Below are 17781 nucleotides of genomic sequence, written 5' to 3' on the forward strand. Positions count from 1 at the left end.
TGTCGTTTTTTCAGTGGTGCTAAGATGTCGGCGCTGTTGGATAACCATTGTGTGAGGTTGGTGGCTGCTTGGTCTGGGTTTGAAGAGTGGGCGGGGGGGTTTAGAAGAAGCGATGAGGAGATCTGGTCGATGGTGATTTTGTTCCAGTTTCTTTGCAGAGTGGGTTGGGGGTGGTTGTTGGAAGTGGGTTTGTTGTAGGTGAAGTGAACGCAGCTGTGGTCAGTCCAAAGGAGAGCTGTGGTGTGGCTGAAGGAGACATGTTTGCTGGAGGTGAAGATAGGGTCGAGTGTGTGACCTGCGATGTGGGTGGAGGTGGTGACAAGTTGTTTAAGTCTGAGGTTGGCGAGGTTATCCAAAAGGGTGGTGGTGTTGCGGTCGTTGTTCTTTTCAAGGTGAAAGTTGAGGTCGCCCAAAAGGATGTAATCCTCGGAGGGGAGCGCGTGTGGAGTGATGAAGTCCGTGATGTCTTCACTAAACTTTGCGCGGGGTCCTGGTGGCCTGTAAAGGAGGGTGCCTCTGAGTGTGGTTTTGGGGTCGATGTGGATCTGGAAGTGAAGGTGTTCAGAGTTGGCGAGGTTGACGTCTGAGCTGGTAGAGATGCGGATGGATTTCTTATGGACGATAGCGATACCTCCTCCTGTGTGGCCGGTACGGTCCTTGCGTATGATCTTATAGTCTTCTGGGATGGCAATGGTGATGTCTGGGGCAGAAGAGGCGTTCATCCATGTTTCTGTTAGGAAGGCGACGTCCGGAGAGATGGTTTCTAGTAGATTCCAGAGGTCAATGGCATGCCTGTGGACCGATCGGGTGTTGAGCAAGATGCATTGTAGGTGGTTGGGGTCGGATATCTGTTGTGTGATCGTAGCGGAGTTGTTGTCGGTGCCGTTGAATTTGCAGGAGTTGCATGAGAAAGGCCCGTGGGTGTGTCCAGGAGCGGCTTGGACGCAGTTGGGGGAGCGGCCGGGGTTAAGGGCTAGGAGGGTGGTGGCATCGTAAGTAATGCGGGAGGGGTGGGCATTACGAGGACCAGGGGGTCTGGCGCTGGGCGCGGTCCAGGCGTAGACGGGCTTACCTTTGGCGCACCTTCGGCGCAGCCATAGCGCGTGGACGCTGCGCGTGGGAGCATTGGCCATAAATGGAAGGTGGAGGGGGCGGCGCGTGGGAGGGTGAGCTGGGAGGCGTTAGCGAAGGGGGAGGGACGGGCTGCAGGCACAACAAAATGGAGGGCTCCCAAACAACTACACGACGCTATGCGAGGCCAAAGTAAATGCACAACAGCAAATGCGATCAGTCAAAACAGCGGCGCTATGCACACAGGTAGTAAACAATATTAAAAATCCTGAGATGAACAACTGCAGTGACAGCACAATACGCCTAAGACAATATCTGAAATAAACTGCTATGAACTACGCAAATGCGGAGCGCTACGCTGGGGACTGGGCGCTTAAACACGAGTGAGAGAAATGCCAATTAAGAGATATTGCCAGTGAATGAATAGTCAGCGCTACGATACCACAGTGGCGCTTGTAGGTCGGGAGGTGAGCAAGGAGCAACCGCTTCACACAAAAGATAAAATGCCCATGGGACACAGAAAGAGGGTGCAGCCCGATGCTTCCTTATGTACGAGGACCTTTGGCGTTCGTCTGTACTAAGCGAGTGACAGAGTTAGTGGAGTGTTTTTTGCCCTCTATGTCACTCTACTTCTAAGCACCTAATACAGCTTGTACAGTGGTTACTGTCATCTGTTCACCTACATTATGCTTAATATAAAAAGTGCACAATTTCGGCGTTTGTGTCTGCCTACAACGTGGACCTGATACAAATAGCAGTACCTACAAGTTGGATGGTACAATTCAACAAGAGTCTAGGATACTCCAGCACAGATGACTTTGCATCAACATTACGGGGCATCAGTATTGATGGCAAGCCAACTTTGTATACATTATTATCATAGACTATACTTGCCTCTTGGATACAACTTTACAACAGAATTTTATGAATTTTCGTACAGTTGTATTTATATAATAAAACAACCTACCCACAATAATTGATCTATCTATTTATCTTTTTGGGTTCTGGAGTAGCATGCTACTCGCTGAAAAGCACTTCAACACTTCATCAGGGGTAGCAAGCGCTATATAAATGCCAAACCTTCCCTCTTCTATCCCTCCACTCTCTTTTTCAACCCAACTAACAGACCAACATGTCCAGCTCTCAAATACATTTTATATTTCCCTACACTAATTCACCACTAATCATTTTTGGATTCTGGAGTAGAGTGCTACTCGCCGAAAAAGCGCTTCAAATTGACCCAAACGCACTCCGCTGCTCGCAGAACTCCGCATTGAGCGGTTGAGTTTTTTTGACACTTTGCGGAACACCGCCTAGGCCTAATCTTATCATGAAAATCTAGATTTCAGTCTTATGTTAAGAAACATGTGTGAGTAGAAACATTTTGGGTGGAGAAAATTTAAGACATTAATATTGTGAATTTTCTGTTAATTAGTTGATGTTTGCAAGTACGAATACTTCTCTGTGTCAAGTAAAGACCTTGAGAGTTTTGTAACTTTCATAGACTCAAATTGTGGATTTTGTTGCAATTAAAACATTTTCAAGGCCTGAAATTTATTTGGAGGTTGCATGCGGGCAGCCTAAGTTATCCTGCAAGAATTTCTTGATGAATCGTATTGCAACTACAATATGTGCTCTCTCATGTAAAGTCAGGTTGTTAGAAGCTTTTCTGCAACTCAAGATACACCTTACTTTTCACCTGGTGTGGATGCATTTCTCATGTTAAGCGAGATCTCATTTCTGAGTATAACATTTCTGGCTTTCCCCTCCTGTATAAGGCTTTAGTCCAGTGTGAATTCTCTCATGTGAAATGACATTGTATTCATGATTAAACCTTATCTTTTTTTTTTTTTAAACAATTTTTTATTGAAGTTCTTTGGTTCTTAAAATCTGAGCAATTGTATACGATGTCAAAATCAAAATCAAGGCATAGATAAAGTAGAATTGCATCCAGAATACAAACAAAACATAGGGCTACATTTTTTACCATAACCAAGCAAAAACAGATCCATAATTACTCAAAAAACGAACCCCAAGTTTTTTTAAACTTCCTCATCCCTCCTATCCGTTTTGCATATAAAGACTCACTTCTTCTAACATTTCTTATCTTTTGCAACCATGCTTGGAACAACGGGACCTGAGTTGATCTCCAATTTTGCAATATTAACGACCTTGCTACAGCCATTACAATATATAACAATTTGACGATTTGATCATTAATTTCCAATTCGGAGTCGTAAGCATAAAGCATCAACTTTTCATTGTATAAAATCTGAATCTTACAGTCAGTTTGTAGAAACTTAAATATCTCATTCCAAAAGGGTACAATTTTAGAACAATTAACTATGGTATGAGACCAATTAGCAGGGGAGAATTGTTGGCATCTAAAACAATTGGCAGATGTATTAACGTACATTTTTTAGATAGCGGCTGGGTATAATATAACAGCCATGTATTAAAAACCTTATCTGACATTCAGAACACACATGAGGCTTTTTTCTCCCTTGTGAGTTTGCTCATGACAAGTGAGAAGTAATTTGTGACCAAAACTTTGCTTGCATTTCGAGCACTCATAAGGTTTTTCCCCAGAGTGGGATCTCTCATGAAGCATAACTCTGTCTTTCAGATTCAATCTTTTATGGCATAAGGATTTTCTCCAGTGTGGAGTTTCTTATGGTGAGATAGCGTTTTTCTCTGCAGCTTTTCTGGCATTCAGAGCACTCATACGTTTTTCATCAGTATGGAGTTGATTATGGTTAGTGAGGCTGTGCCTATCAAACAATAGGAATTTCTGGCATTCACAGCATAGGTAATGTTTTTTCCCTGTGTGCGTCTGCTCATGTAGAGTGAGATTGCATTTAAAATTGATGCTTTTCTGGCACTTGGAGCACTGAAGTATTTTTGATGGTGTGTTTTCTTATGGTGCATGTAACCATCACTACCTCTGAATCTTTTCTGACATTTAGAGCACTGATAATGTTTTTCCCCCAGTGTGGATTCTCACATGTGCAGTGAGATGGGATTTACGGCTGAAACATTTTTGGCATTCGGAGCACTGATAAGGTTTTTCCCCAGTGTGGATTCTTATATGATGAGTGAGACTGTTTTTTCCAGTGAAACATTTGTGGCATTCAGAGCACTGATAAGGTTTTTCCCCAGTGTGGGTTCTTATATGCTGAGCGAGAGTCTTTCTTTCTCTGAAACATTTCTGGCATTCAGAGCACTGATAAGGTTTTTCCCCAGTGTGGCTTCTTATATGCTGAGTGAGACGGCTTTTTTCAATGAAACATATCTGGCATTCAGAGCACTGATAAGGTTTTTCCCCCGTGTGGGTTCTTATATGATGAATGAGACTGTGTTTTGTACTGAAACATTTGTGGCATTCAGAGCACTGATAAGGTTTTTCCCCAGTGTGGGTTCTTATATGATGAATGAAACTGCTTTTTACACTGAAACATTTGTCACATTCCGAGCACTGATAACGTTTTACCCTAGTGTGGAATCTGACATGTGCACTTAGAAGTGATTTCAGTTTGAAATCTTTTAGGCATTCAGGGCACTGATAAGGTTTTTCCCCAGTGTGGGTTATTATATGTTGAGAAAGACTTCTTTTGTCTCGGAAATATTTTTGGCATTCAGAGCACTGATAAGGTTTTTCCCCAGTGTGGGCTCTTCTATGCTGAGTGAGACTGTTTTTGTAAATGAAACATTTTTGGCATTCAGAGCACTGATAAGGTTTTTCCCCAGTGTGGGTTCTTGTATGCCGAGTGAGACTACTTTTTATACTGAAACATTTCTGGCATTCAGAGCACTGATAAGGTTTTTCCCCAGTGTGGGTTTTTATATGCACTGTGAGATGACTTTTTATACTGAAACATTTCTGGCATTCAGAGCACTGATAAGGTTTTTCCCCAGTGTGGGTTTGTATATGCAGCGTGAGATGTCTTTTTTCACTGAAACATTTCTGGCATTCAGAGCACTGATAAGGTTTTTCCCCAGTGTGGGTTTGTATATGGAGCGTGAGATGTCTTTTTTCACTGAAACATTTCTGGCATTCAGAGCACTGATAAGGTTTTTCCCCAGTGTGGAATCTCAAATGTGCAGTTAAAATGGATTTACGGTGGAAATGTTTTGGACATTCAGAACACTGATAAGGGTTTTCCCCAGAGTGGATTCTTGTATGTTCAGTGAGTCTGCTTTTGAAACTGAAACATTTCTGGCATTCAGAGCACTGAAAAGGTTTATCCCCAGTGTGGGCTCTTCTATGCTGAGTGAGACTGTTTTTGTAAATGAAACATTTTTGGCAATCAGTGCACTGATAAGGTTTTTCCCCAGTGTGGGTTCTTCTTGTATGGCGCGTGAGTGCGCTTTTGTTACAAAAACTTTCCTGGCCTTCAGAGCACTGATAAGGTTTTTCCCCAGAGTGGACTTTCATATGTTCAGTGAAATAAGATTTACGGCTGAAACTTTTTTGGCAATCAGCGCACTGGTAAGGCTTTTCCACAGAGTGGGTTAATGCATGTCGATATAGACTCGGTTTGATACTAAACCTTTTCTGGCATTCAGAGCACTGATATGGTTTTTCCCCAGTGTGGATTCTCATATGCTCAGTGAGATAAGATTTACGCCTGAAACTTTTTTGGCATACTTTGCACGGAGAGTGGTTTTCCCCAGTGTGGATTCTCATATGCTCAGTGAGATAAGATTTACGCCTGAAACTTTTTTGGCATACTTTGCACTGAGAGTGGTTTTCCCCAGTGTGCATTCTCTCAAATTCAGTGAGATGAGATTTATGGCTGTATCTTTTTTGGCACAAGTAACTTTTTTTCCCAACTTCGATTAATTTCCCTCGATTGAGGCGGGTTTGAACAATGAATTTGTTCTCACAGTCCGTGTTTTTATAAGGTGTATTCCTAGACTTAATACCTCTACATTTAGGTTTCTCTTGCTTATATGCCACGGTAAGAGTGAACCTGATTTTAGAGTCGGGCTTGTTTAGATAATGTTTGTGTGTAATCTTCTTAACACTTGAATTGAGCAAAATATGTCTGGAACCAGCCCTGTAACACCTGTTGAAATGTTTCTAGCAGATAATAGTCTTTAGGTAATAGCCTTTCTGGCAGCAACTTAATTTGTGACTGAAGTTTTTCTCAAATCTATTTGTATAGGTTCTTAGTAATGTAGTAATAAGGTGTTAGTCTGATATTTAATGATTAAACTGATAAGTACCTTTTTGCACTGATGTAATGGCAGTAACTGAGGGCGTTTGAACGTGCAGAGTACTATTGTGGATCATTAGTCGCAGAACATCAGTTCCTTCTACCCTTTCTATGTTTGGGGTAAGGTTAAGGTTTGTAGTTCTGAGGATGAGGATTTATTTACATTAGATATAGCGCAACGGTGCTCCTTTAATCCATTTTTATATTTAACAGTTTTACATATCACTCCTGCACAACAGATAATTTTGAGGCGATTTGCATAGAATTACAGAACAGTACACAATAAAAAGGAAACAATGTGAGATGGTCATGAACACAATAAAGTGGTGAATTTTTAAGGTTTTCCCAAGAGTGAGCAGAGTGGGTCGTTGTGCTCTATCCAGAGGCAGATAGTCTCAAACCTGCGTAACTGGTTAAAAATGGTTGTTGAACAAAGGTGATTTTCCAATCTTTTGGTTGCTAACGTGTCAGCTTCGAAGTCTTCTTTCAGTGTCTTTTCTTTGATGGTATCCAGAAGAACCTTTTGTTGTAATTTTCTTTTATGCAGTGTGTGCTTACTCTCTAGAATTACATGATGCTTTAGATGAACGTTATTCTGTCATGCTGAGGCAATTTGTCTTTCTGATAATCTTTCAAATGAAGATGCTGAAGTGATCTTTCTACAATATTTCTGATGCTGTGTGCACAGATATGGCTTTGCTCTGGGTTAATGAAATGCAAAATTACAGACTTCGCTTACAGGTATAGTACTTTCCTCGCCACACTTAGATTTTTGGAAATTGTTTAAACGTAGAATGCTGGATGTCCGCCAGTTTTTCAAAATAATCCTTCTTATGGCACTGACATTCAGTTGCTTAGTACTAAATCTTGCTTTCTTCGTCCGTAATCCTAATCACCTACAGTATTAAAATTAAATAGTTAATACATGTACATTTCCAAAATTATAATTTACAAGCCAAATCAATGCAGACTTTTGAAAATGTTGAGCTGTTTTTCAGACAGAGCAAAGTGTAGAATGGTAGCATGAGAGTACTTGGATGTAGGAGTGAGGATTTGTAGAATTTTCAACATTTTATTAAGCTCACAAAGGATACATGTACCCTATGGAGTTGCAACATAGAATCCCAAAGGCAGATATGAAAGTCATATGGACTGGCACCAAACAGATATTTAAAAAATATATACTATTAATTAATTTGTAATGCAGATTTCTGGGAAGGGAATGACTCCTCCACGGACAACAGGCGTTACCACCTACTTGTATCTGGTTTCCTGAGTTTTGAGTTTTGGCCTCTGCCGCAAGCAAATCTATTGTGTGCTGCAAGGACTATGCCTCGACCTATCCCTCAACTATGTTCCAGAATGTGAATAAAGGGCAATGAAATTAAGGCGTACTTTCATGTGTTAATTTTATTCCACCTGATTATCAGTTGTTAGGTTTTTCTGCACCTGGATTTACTGGGTGCAGAAAACCAGGACTCAATCTTTTTCCAGACAGAAAAATTAGACTGAAAAGTCGCATAAGACTCTGGGTGCATCAGAACCAGCCAAGACTTATGCTGTTTTTTTTACTAACTGGGGGAAACACACAATTCTTCCCTCTGTTGGTGTTCACAGTCATTGTCGGCCTGTGATTCGGCGGTGAGTGCAGGGCATTTCGGTTAGAGCCGAGAGGCCGAGCCAAGGAGGAGTTGACGAGCAAGCAGAGCGGAGCTTGAGACGCCTGCCTGGGTTTGTTTTGTGACCGGTTTTCGCACCCGAATGTTTCTCCCGCTGCACCCGCATCCTGTTATACGGGCGCTTTAAGTTCTACTGATCTGCTGCGGGGGCAGGAACAGCCGCTGCCGGCACCGCGGTGCTAAGGCGCTGCTGGTGCTGCTCGTGCGGCGGCTGCTGCAGGGCACCAGGGAGCACAGAGGGCACAGAGGAGCCTTGGCCTGCGGCCTGATTTTTGTCAAAAATGTGTTTAATAATTTTTTTTTCCACAGGCAAAAATGACATCATCTGTTGGTCCCACGCAGGGGATCAGAAAGCCTGAACAGAATTATAACAGGTGGACAAAGTGCATTGATCAATATAAACCAGCTCCTCCTCTTATTAGATAAGCCAAATGAAAGATACAGCTTCTAAGTGCCCCGGAGCTGAGAAAGAGAGATAAAAAAGAAAAAAAAGAAGATCGTGCAACTTTGCTAAGCCAGCAGATAGGTCTAAAGAAAACTGAACGACCTTCTGTAACTGTAATTTCTCCAGGTTGCGCCACCGAGGTGTTGTATGCGGAATAGCCAAAAAGCGTGGACAAACTCATCCTAACATGGGATAAGTAATTATGAATCTAACAAGGAACAAAGAAAAAAAAAAAACGCCCTCCACCCCACCCGGGGTGGCGGCGTATTCATACTAATGAGAGGTTGGTCGACACAGGAATTGTGATCAAAACTGGAAGAGATGGAGGGCACTGATGGTGGAGGGACACACCGCAGACGGAAGGCCCCGAGAGAGGACGGAGACAAGGGGGGCCCCATTTAAATTCGAAATGTTTACAATTATCCCTGAAAATATCAGCCAGGCTAAGCAGTCTCCAAAGATGAGAGTGCCATAGGGAAATAGCTGGAGCCTCCTTTCTCTTCAAGGCGGCTGCCAGGGTGACCTTAGCTGCCCCACACGCACCACTCTTAAAGTATGGGACTCAATTTCGGGCGATGACAGGTGGACTCCTTTTCCATCCCCATTCACTCCAATCCATTTCAATCCAGCTTTCCCCCCGGCCCAACATGAGGGACCCTTTGATGCCTGGAGAAGGGGAGGCTGCTTATCTCTAATACATTTGTTCCACAATTTTGATCCCCTTACTTTTGATCAATGTCAAAGGGACTTTGAATTGAAGAACACTGAAAGATATCAGTATATCTAATTGATGCACTGGGCCCTCACACCTCAGATACGGGAGGCTGCTACTCGACCTCACAAAATTTGAGGCCTTTCTCACCAAGACTGCTAACATGAAAGGGGTGATCTCATTTATCTATAGCTTCCTCCTTAAAACAGTGCTTTCCCCGCGCCCCCGGTATATGTTTAAGTGTGAAGAATTAATTCACCGTCCTATTTCCGATGAGGAATGGACGCATCTATGGTCCGACATCGCACGCTTCAATCATTCCTCAGAACTCAGGGAACTGCCGCCTGATTTTACGTATACACCAATCATTAAGCAGAGCAGAGCTGAGCAGTGGAGTTGAGGGAATTGCCTACATCTGCCGTCTGTAGAGGGACTGGCTGTGGATTCCGATCTTGCCCCTGAACGATTGCCAGCATTCTCCCTTGTACTCGTGACAGCGATGAATAGCAACGAACAAGCAATGAACAGTGAGTGGTGAGTGACAAGTGGCAAGAGGTGTGTGGCATGTGGCGAGTAGTTAAGGTTGATCAGTCCTTAAGTCGCTGAGCCATTGGAGTCTGTAATAACTCTGTAATACAAAATCTGCGACATTATGCAAAGGGGAAAGTGACAATAGACTTTGACCCTGTTGAAGCACCCCTTGACCCATGAATTACTCTGCATGCCTAGACTACAGCCCTACCCGGAGCCAGATATTAATCAATCGATTAATTAATTAGTTATTTAAATAAGTAACCAGCAGCACAGGCGGATTCTGTACTGAGGTGTGCTTTGGGGTGTTTTCGTTTGGAGGTGATTTTCTCCTATCAAAGCACCGTTTGGTCTTGTCACTGGCCCTTTTGATTCTCTGAAAGAAGCAAGACTTCTTCACCTTAGAGGGTGTATTATGAGGTCAGGAAAGGAGCGGCCACCTTTCCCTCCTATCAAAAGGAAAAGATAAATACAACAAACACTAATATTAGATATGTTTAAAATAAAACAGGCAGGTGACATATAGTCCTTTAAATCATCTAAGGTCCATACATTTGGGAAACTGGGAAAGTCGCCGTCAAAGTTTGATTTTATGAAAGATCCAACTGGTGCTATGCTAACATTGCTAACTAACTCATGTGATCTTCAAACTCCAATTCAACCACTGAGTAGAACAAATATTATAGCCCCTAAGCAAGGAGTAAGTGAACCAGGCCACCCTGAGTCTGAAGCTGAAGTCGAATGTCAAATTCAACTAAGGGCCAAGTCAACCATTGAAGTCAAATAACGGACCTAGAGATGTTAACTATTCCACTTACTGGCCGTTCACAACAAGAGGACGCAAAATGCACAAATCTAACAATGGGAGATACTCAGCAATTACTACCAACTAGGCAGCCAATGCCAATAGAAGTGAAAGTAAAAATCAGAAAAGGTAACGGGATAGGGGAACCATCTAATTTGGGCCAAATAAATCAACCATAGCAAGAAGCTCCAAATGAACTAAATAGTGGGGTGAAAATCATAAGGGAAGCCAATACCCCACTGAAATCGGACCTTACTCTGTGTAAAATAAATTCAGTTAAGAAACAGGACCAGCCTAAATTTAATCAAAATAACAGATCTCAAATTAATAAGGACGAATACAACATCAACCTAGAAACTCTGCAGCGTTGGAGTACTCCGTATCAAAAATACGTTGTGAATAGTAGTCCACAATTCATTAATTCTTGTGACGAGGGACATCATTTTCAAGAACCACAAAAAGAAGAGTATAAGGACCTATCATTCATAAATGGGCAGCACCATAGCCTAGGTACTTAGGTACCAGGAAGTGGGAACGCGGGAGCAATTTGGGATTTATTCTTCAAAACCTCACAATTAACTCTGGAAGCTTTAACATATCAGTCCAACAAAAAGGAGGTCCAAATAGATCTCGAGCCCTATGGCATCCTCTGTTACCGGAATTGAGCAGAAGATAACAACGCAAAATAATCTAATAGTAAGGGCACAATCCCAGCCAATATCTACGTATGCAGAGTGTAGTTGTGCCCCACTAATTAACAAACTAGCTACCATTCCGGATATTTTAAAAACAGTATTTGACGATGTAAAAGGGAATTTTCCTAATGTGGGATTTCAAACCATCAAGACCGACTGCCCCTTTAAAGGTACAATAAAATGTAAAGACAATACTGTTGTTGTTAAAGAAAAAATAGATGATAAAACAAAAGATCAAGAAGTGATAAATCTATGCTCGACACATTCAACAATGACAGACGCATCTCCGGAAGTTCATCTATCAAAAAGACAGAGGAAAAAACAACGGAAAGCAAGAAATAAAGCTTCTAAAGGTATAAAAAAAAAGTACAAATGCATCAGATATAGTGAGATTGAACACTGGAAACAACCATGACCAAATATCATATTGTGAAAGTGAGGGTAAACATATGTCTCCAACAAAACCCTTTTACCCTCTATTTAATAAGGATCTACTGGAGGTACAAGCAGTTATGAAAAATAAATGCCTAAACAATCAAGCTGATAGTATAAAAATGATAGAGAATGGGAAAATTCAGTCCTTAGAATTGGTGCAAGTGGAGGAATATAATAAACAGGTGGAAAATAAGCCATCACAATTGGAAACAAATAGAGCAAGAGTGAGAGTATCAGAGGGGATGAAACGAATAGAGATTTGTTAAAAACCTGGAAGATCTGGGAACCGAAACGAAGCAGTTACATACACATCGACAATCATGGTCTCAAACTGTTAGTAATCATAATGGAAGGTTATTTGAGCATGCTCAAGGTGAAAATAGCCTGCAACAAATTAAATTAAATAACCCAGATCAAAAAGAAGGAGTGGTGCAGGTAATTTTTACGCCGGAATATTTTAATTTAATTTAATAACGATTTCTAAAGCGCCTGGTGACCCAAGGGCATCCCCGCGCTATAAGATTTGTGATCCTGTTGAGGGGGAAGGAGAGGGACTATAGAGGGACTCTATTTAGGGAATAGGTGTGTCTTTAATTTCTTGCGAAATGCCAGGTAGTTAGGTTCAAGTCTGAGGGAGCGGGGGAGAGCGTTCCATCCGGCAGCTGCTTGAACGGAGAATTGTCGTCCCCCTGTATAAATCTAGGGGTAATAATTAAACAACTTGCAAACATCCGGACCCAACACAAGATGGCAGGAGTATGAAAAGCATGTGCATCTACAGCACACAAGCCTCAAACAGAGGATTAATGGCCCCAAATCCCTGCCGTGGTATCTTGTCATGTTGTGTCTGAGTGTGCCATGTGATGTGGCGGGCTATAATGCTTGGTGTGATTTGGTCATTTTTGACAAGGTGGAGTGCTGAACCGTCAGGCAACTTTTGATTTTCTTTGTTTTTGGGATCGTGTGATATAGTGCGGTACCTACCGTATGATGTAAATTAATTACATTGCTAATATACCATAAGGATGTGGGGTGAGTGTTATTAGGGTCGAAGCCTTGCTGATTATATGCAGAATAACAGGACTGGGAGGTCACTACTGACTAGAGCAGGTTAGCAGCTGCACAGGCCTTGGGTATTGATCCTATTGAGGATAATATATGATGGGCACTGGTGACTGGAGCTGGCTAGCAACAACGCTGGCCTCTGGTATTCATTACAGGCAGGGTAACAATACATGTCAATATTGGCTGGAACTGGTTGGCAGTAGAGTTGACCTCTGGTTTTGAATATTAGCAGGATTTAAGGTACAGGGGTCACTACTGACTGGAGTTACCTAGCAGGATAATAGGTCTCAGGGAGCCAATACTGACTGAAGCTGGTTAGTATGATCACTAGTACCAAGGTGCTACTAATGACTCAAGTTGGCTAGAATGATAACAGGTCCCAGGGGCCAGTACTAACAGGCGCTGGCTAGTAGGCTTACATACAGGCCCAAGGGGTCATTACTGACTGGAGTTACTTAGCAGGATAATAGTTCTCAGGGAGCCAATACTGCCTGAAGCTGGTTAGTATGATCACTAGTCCCAAGGTGCTACTAACGACTCAAGTTGGCTAGAATGATAACAGGTCCCAGGGGCCAGTACTAACAGGAGCTGGCTAGTAGGCTTACATACAGGTCCAAGGGGCCACTACTGGCTGGAGCTGGCTAAAAGAATAACAGGCCTAAGGGTGGTGGGTGCAAGTGGCACCAGTGACCGGAGTTGGCTAGAAGCATTGACGACCTTTGGTATTGATTAAATGCAGGATTCCAGGTCACAGGAGGCACTGCTGAATACAGCTGGATAGCAGCAGTGGTGGCCACTGGGAAGAAGGAATTGAGAAAGCATAACAGGATATACTGGTTTCTTTAATACCGATAATTGGTTACACATGAATGCCACAACGTGCATTGATATATTACATAACCAAATTACAATATTCTTATATTATTTTGATGTGTCTGTTCGCCTTAATATGCCTGCAAAGTTATATGATTCTATTAGGGCCCAGAACCATTTTATTTAGTGATGTCCATCTGCACACTTTCCTGCATCTTGTAAATTGAATATTGACAAACAGAAGTGTTATTTCCAGAAACAGTGAATTCTGCAACTTGTCTGTGTATCTTTTATCTGCACCTCACAGACTCTGCACATCACAGACTCCTCACATTCCTCTCGAGAGAAGATCCTTCCTCCTACTCATTAGTGTTGTTTCAGTAACTGTTTCTATCACATGTTCATGTTTTATTGACTTGTATTAGGAGAAAAGTGTATAAAATACATTGTGTAACATTAATGTTGTATTTGCTTGTGCTTTTATGTTTCTTTCATGGAACTTATGAAGTTGTCATGGTGCTGCTTGAATTCTAATTCTGCTTATGGTCAGTTGGAGTTTCCCTGTGCCAGTGTATGGCTCTTTTCTCTGGGAATAAATTCTCCAACCAACTTCTCTCAGGTTTCCTGCGTCTTCTTACGACCCACAACATTATTTTGGCGACGAGGACTTGTGATCAACAAGAAAGCGAGCCACTGCTTCGAGTTTTAAAAAAAAATATGAAATGAAAGATGAATTCCTGCGACCAAGATCGTGTTTAAATCTCTCCTTTCCTTTTGCTATTTAACCTTATGACCCTACTTCCTTCTCCAACGGCTGTAAGTTTAAAGGGAATTGATTTTCCCCAGCGGCAGTCTCTTCAGACATTTCTCAAGGTGAGGAGGTTGTAGGGTGGGACAATTTTATTTTCACCGTTGAGACGCTGTTGGAGTGCTGTTGGAGTGCTGTTGGAGAGCTCTGTTTCTTTCATGGAACTTATGAAGTTGTCATGGTGCTGCTTAAATTCTAATTCTGCTTATGGTCAGTTGGAGTTTCCCTGTGCCAATGTATGGTGCAGTGGCTCGTTTCTGTAGGAATAAACTCTCCAACCAACTTCTCGCAGGTTTCCTGTGTCTTCTTACTACCCACAACATTAAGCATTATATACTCCAACTTGCTATAGGGTGGATGCTCTCGTCCATTGCAAAGACAATTGTCACTTGTTAGTTTGATTGGCCTTTTGCTATTTTTGCATTAAATGTATGATAGATGTGTTGGCCTCCAGGTGTGTTGTGTTTTATTTTACATATCATAAGAGATGACGAGGAAAATGGCAGTCCAGAATACACGTTTTTCATTTAATCAACTCACAGAATACTGTTCTGAAGGTTCAGTCCCACAGACATTATCTCTAACTGAACGCTGGCACCCTAGGAAGCATGTGCTTTTCAAACCAGGTGCCGTCTGATGCGGCGTCTTCGCTATTGGATAAGTCAATATGTCCTGAATTTTAGGAGGGTTACCGTATCTAGTGCACTCTTTTAGACAGCGCTCACCTGTGGTAGTAAGATGGTAATAGGCACCTTATCACCTATGCACGGTGCAGGGCTTTGAGCTACAGAGCTCCTTACGCTGTGGAGAAGATTAGGTCACATTTACCCATTTTCACATAATTGGTCCTGATGAAATGACAACAGATTGCTCCATGACTACACAAGGCATGGAAAACGTTGACCTGAAGTAAAGACCCCAGCTTACCAGCAGGCCCATAGGTGATCGACACTTTCACACAGTGATAGGAGCCATTAGTTCCTCAATTTCTCTGCCACTGTTTTTAATCTCAACATGGACCAGGAAGATCACATTAACCGCATCAATGCTGATGACGGAACCGCTCCGTCATCAGCCGCGGTGTCGCTGTGCTGATGATGGAGCGGTTCCATCATGGCCCGTCCGACGCGCCTGCGCGGAGCTGATTTCGCGCCTGTGCGGCGTGTTCTATTGAGCAGACGGGGCCATGACGGAACTGCGGCGTCATCAGCACAGCTCACCCGAGGCTAGTGACGGAGCGCTGCCGTCACCAGCGTGTGAGCGCTGCGCCGCCCCCTTAGCGATGCGGCCGAATAGCCGCCGCAGCGAAGGGGTTAACTATATTGTGGCAACTGGTCGATAGTTGATCTTATATTCAGACTTCACCAATCTCACATCTTATGACACAACATCCTCTGTCCTGCTATGCTCATCCGGCATACTTAATAAAAGATGTGCGACAAAGTGCCCTCTAGTGGTGCCCGCCAAGCATTGGAGCGCCGGCCTGGTGAGGAGTATAACCCAATGATGAAGCAGGTCACCTTCAGGTGAGTGAACGCAACGTGTCTTAAAAACACATGCTTCCTAGGGTATCTGCGTTCAGTTACAGATAATGTCGCTGGGACTGAAACTCCGAAAACAGTATACAGTGATTTGACTGTTTTATGTTGCTGCTACAAGCTCCTTACCTGTGCGAGTTATCTGGAACGATGCAGGGGCAGACCCAAACCAGCCACATGTGGAGATCAATGACAAATACTGAAGATTTAACAGAGCTTCCAAGCTGGTGACCATTACTTAATTGACCCTGAAAATAAAAGACACATTTTTAGTATTCTGGTGACTCAGGACCATAAAAAACAAAAGGTTATAAATTCAATATTGTGTCAAATACTTAAAAAATTGAACTGGGTGTGCTGAATCGGTTGTTGTCCCAGGTCATGCGTGACACCTTCTACCACTATTGCTTATGGGACTTGTAGTTTTGTTTTCCTCATTAAAAGGATGGGCTCTAAAGTCCCAGTGTTCTAAGTGATGTTGGTCAAAATCAGAGGCCTGAGTGAGGGAGAAGCATGACATGGCTCTGCTTAGCAGTGAGATGACTGACAGTTAACCAGCCCTTCCATTCTTTGACCTACATAGGCTCTTTGGCGATTCATATTTTTTTGCAATGACAAAGAAACTTTTATTGCAGTTTGTGTCACTGAAGAGATAAAACCCCTGGGCGTGTTTCATTAACTAATGACAAACATGAACAACCAAGAACATGAGTTTCTGTAAAACTATCAAGCACCCAATCAGAATCAGCCGCCCTTCACACCCAGGAATTCTTGTGGCTCTGGAGAGGATGAATTGCACGTGGTATAAGAGGAACACTACATCAACTCAAAGCTCACTTCTCAGGGATGTACTGAACTGCCAGCCTCATGGCACACTTAGCCAGCTCTTCGCCTCCTCCTCCTCCTCAAACTGTTGACCAGGTATCAGGGCAAATGAGCCTGCAGCTAAGCATCGCTGGCTTGGTTCCACACCGGACCAGGCAAGGTGGTCAACTCCATACTCCTCCAAGTCAGCAAGCACTCTGGTCGAGCCAGTCCTAACCCACATGAATGTTCCCCATCACAACTATTTTAATGGTACTAAGTTATGTTTCTGCCAAATGATTGAGTCAAAAATTTAAAGGTTTTACTATGAAGTGCTGAAAGAGAAATCATGAAGTTTTTCAATATTTCAGAGTCTGCCACAGTACACAGGAGAATTATTTCTCGACAGCAGCAAATCATGTATGCGCTCTGTAGAAAGCACGTTTGAATGAAACATGGAATGCATTGCAGCCAAAAATCCATGCAACAACATAGAGTGTAAGATAACTTGGGTTATTATTCCAGCAGAACGAAATGCCATTCCTAATGTGTACGTCATTTTAAAGACAGACCCAGAAAAATGTATGGTCAGTGTTGTGCTTCTGCCAGTTAAAAGACAATCTCCATTAATGTGTCAGGAAATAAAATACTATGAGAAATCCTACTCTATGGCAGGGTGCTGCCTGCTACTATATTGCAGGTTACTTCCAACATAATCTGATGTATACATACATACTCCAGGGTGCTGCCAGCTATCGGGTCTGCAGACAGCAGTCTGGAGCCACTCAGGAAGGAGGTAAGCTCTACATTTCATCTTAAGCCCTTAGGTTACATTCACAGCCTGATAGGTCCGGAGAACTTTATCTTCGCTCTAACTTCACCGAGCAGATGGACTTAACCCAACATAGTCTGTGTTGTGTGCTGGGTGATGCCTTGCATCTTATTATCGTTGGTGGGAGGATGAAGCTCTCATAGGAGCTACTACAAGAAGAGCAGAGAAACATGACCACAGTTTGCCACAGAGCAACAACTGCCCAGAAGCTGAAGAAAGAACTCTGGAAAAGCAAACCTCCTCCACCCTCGAGATTCTCCAGGATAAGCAAATGATGGTAATGAAATGCAAACTGCAGCATTAAGGTCACGCACTACAACATCTTTCCC

General features: G+C 42.7%; 1 protein-coding gene across 2 annotated transcripts in view; it reads right to left on the reverse strand.

The window, feature by feature from the left end:
* Positions 1-2025: 2025 nt before the first annotated feature.
* Positions 2026-17781, reverse strand: part of LOC147737207 (uncharacterized) — a 33518-nt gene continuing 17762 nt past the window's right edge. For both annotated transcript variants that reach the window (XM_086919178.1, XM_086919169.1), the window contains exons 3-4: positions 15946-16064; positions 2026-7186 (exon numbers count right to left, since the gene is read on the reverse strand). In XM_086919178.1, coding sequence (XP_086775304.1) covers positions 4034-5836 — 1803 coding nt within the window. In that variant the 5' untranslated portion in view covers positions 5837-7186; positions 15946-16064 and the 3' untranslated portion in view covers positions 2026-4033. The remainder of the gene's footprint in view (positions 7187-15945; positions 16065-17781) is intronic.

This window comes from Lissotriton vulgaris, chromosome 1_1 (genome assembly GCF_964263255.1).
Source record: "Lissotriton vulgaris chromosome 1_1, aLisVul1.2, whole genome shotgun sequence".
NCBI lineage: Eukaryota > Metazoa > Chordata > Amphibia > Caudata > Salamandridae > Lissotriton > Lissotriton vulgaris.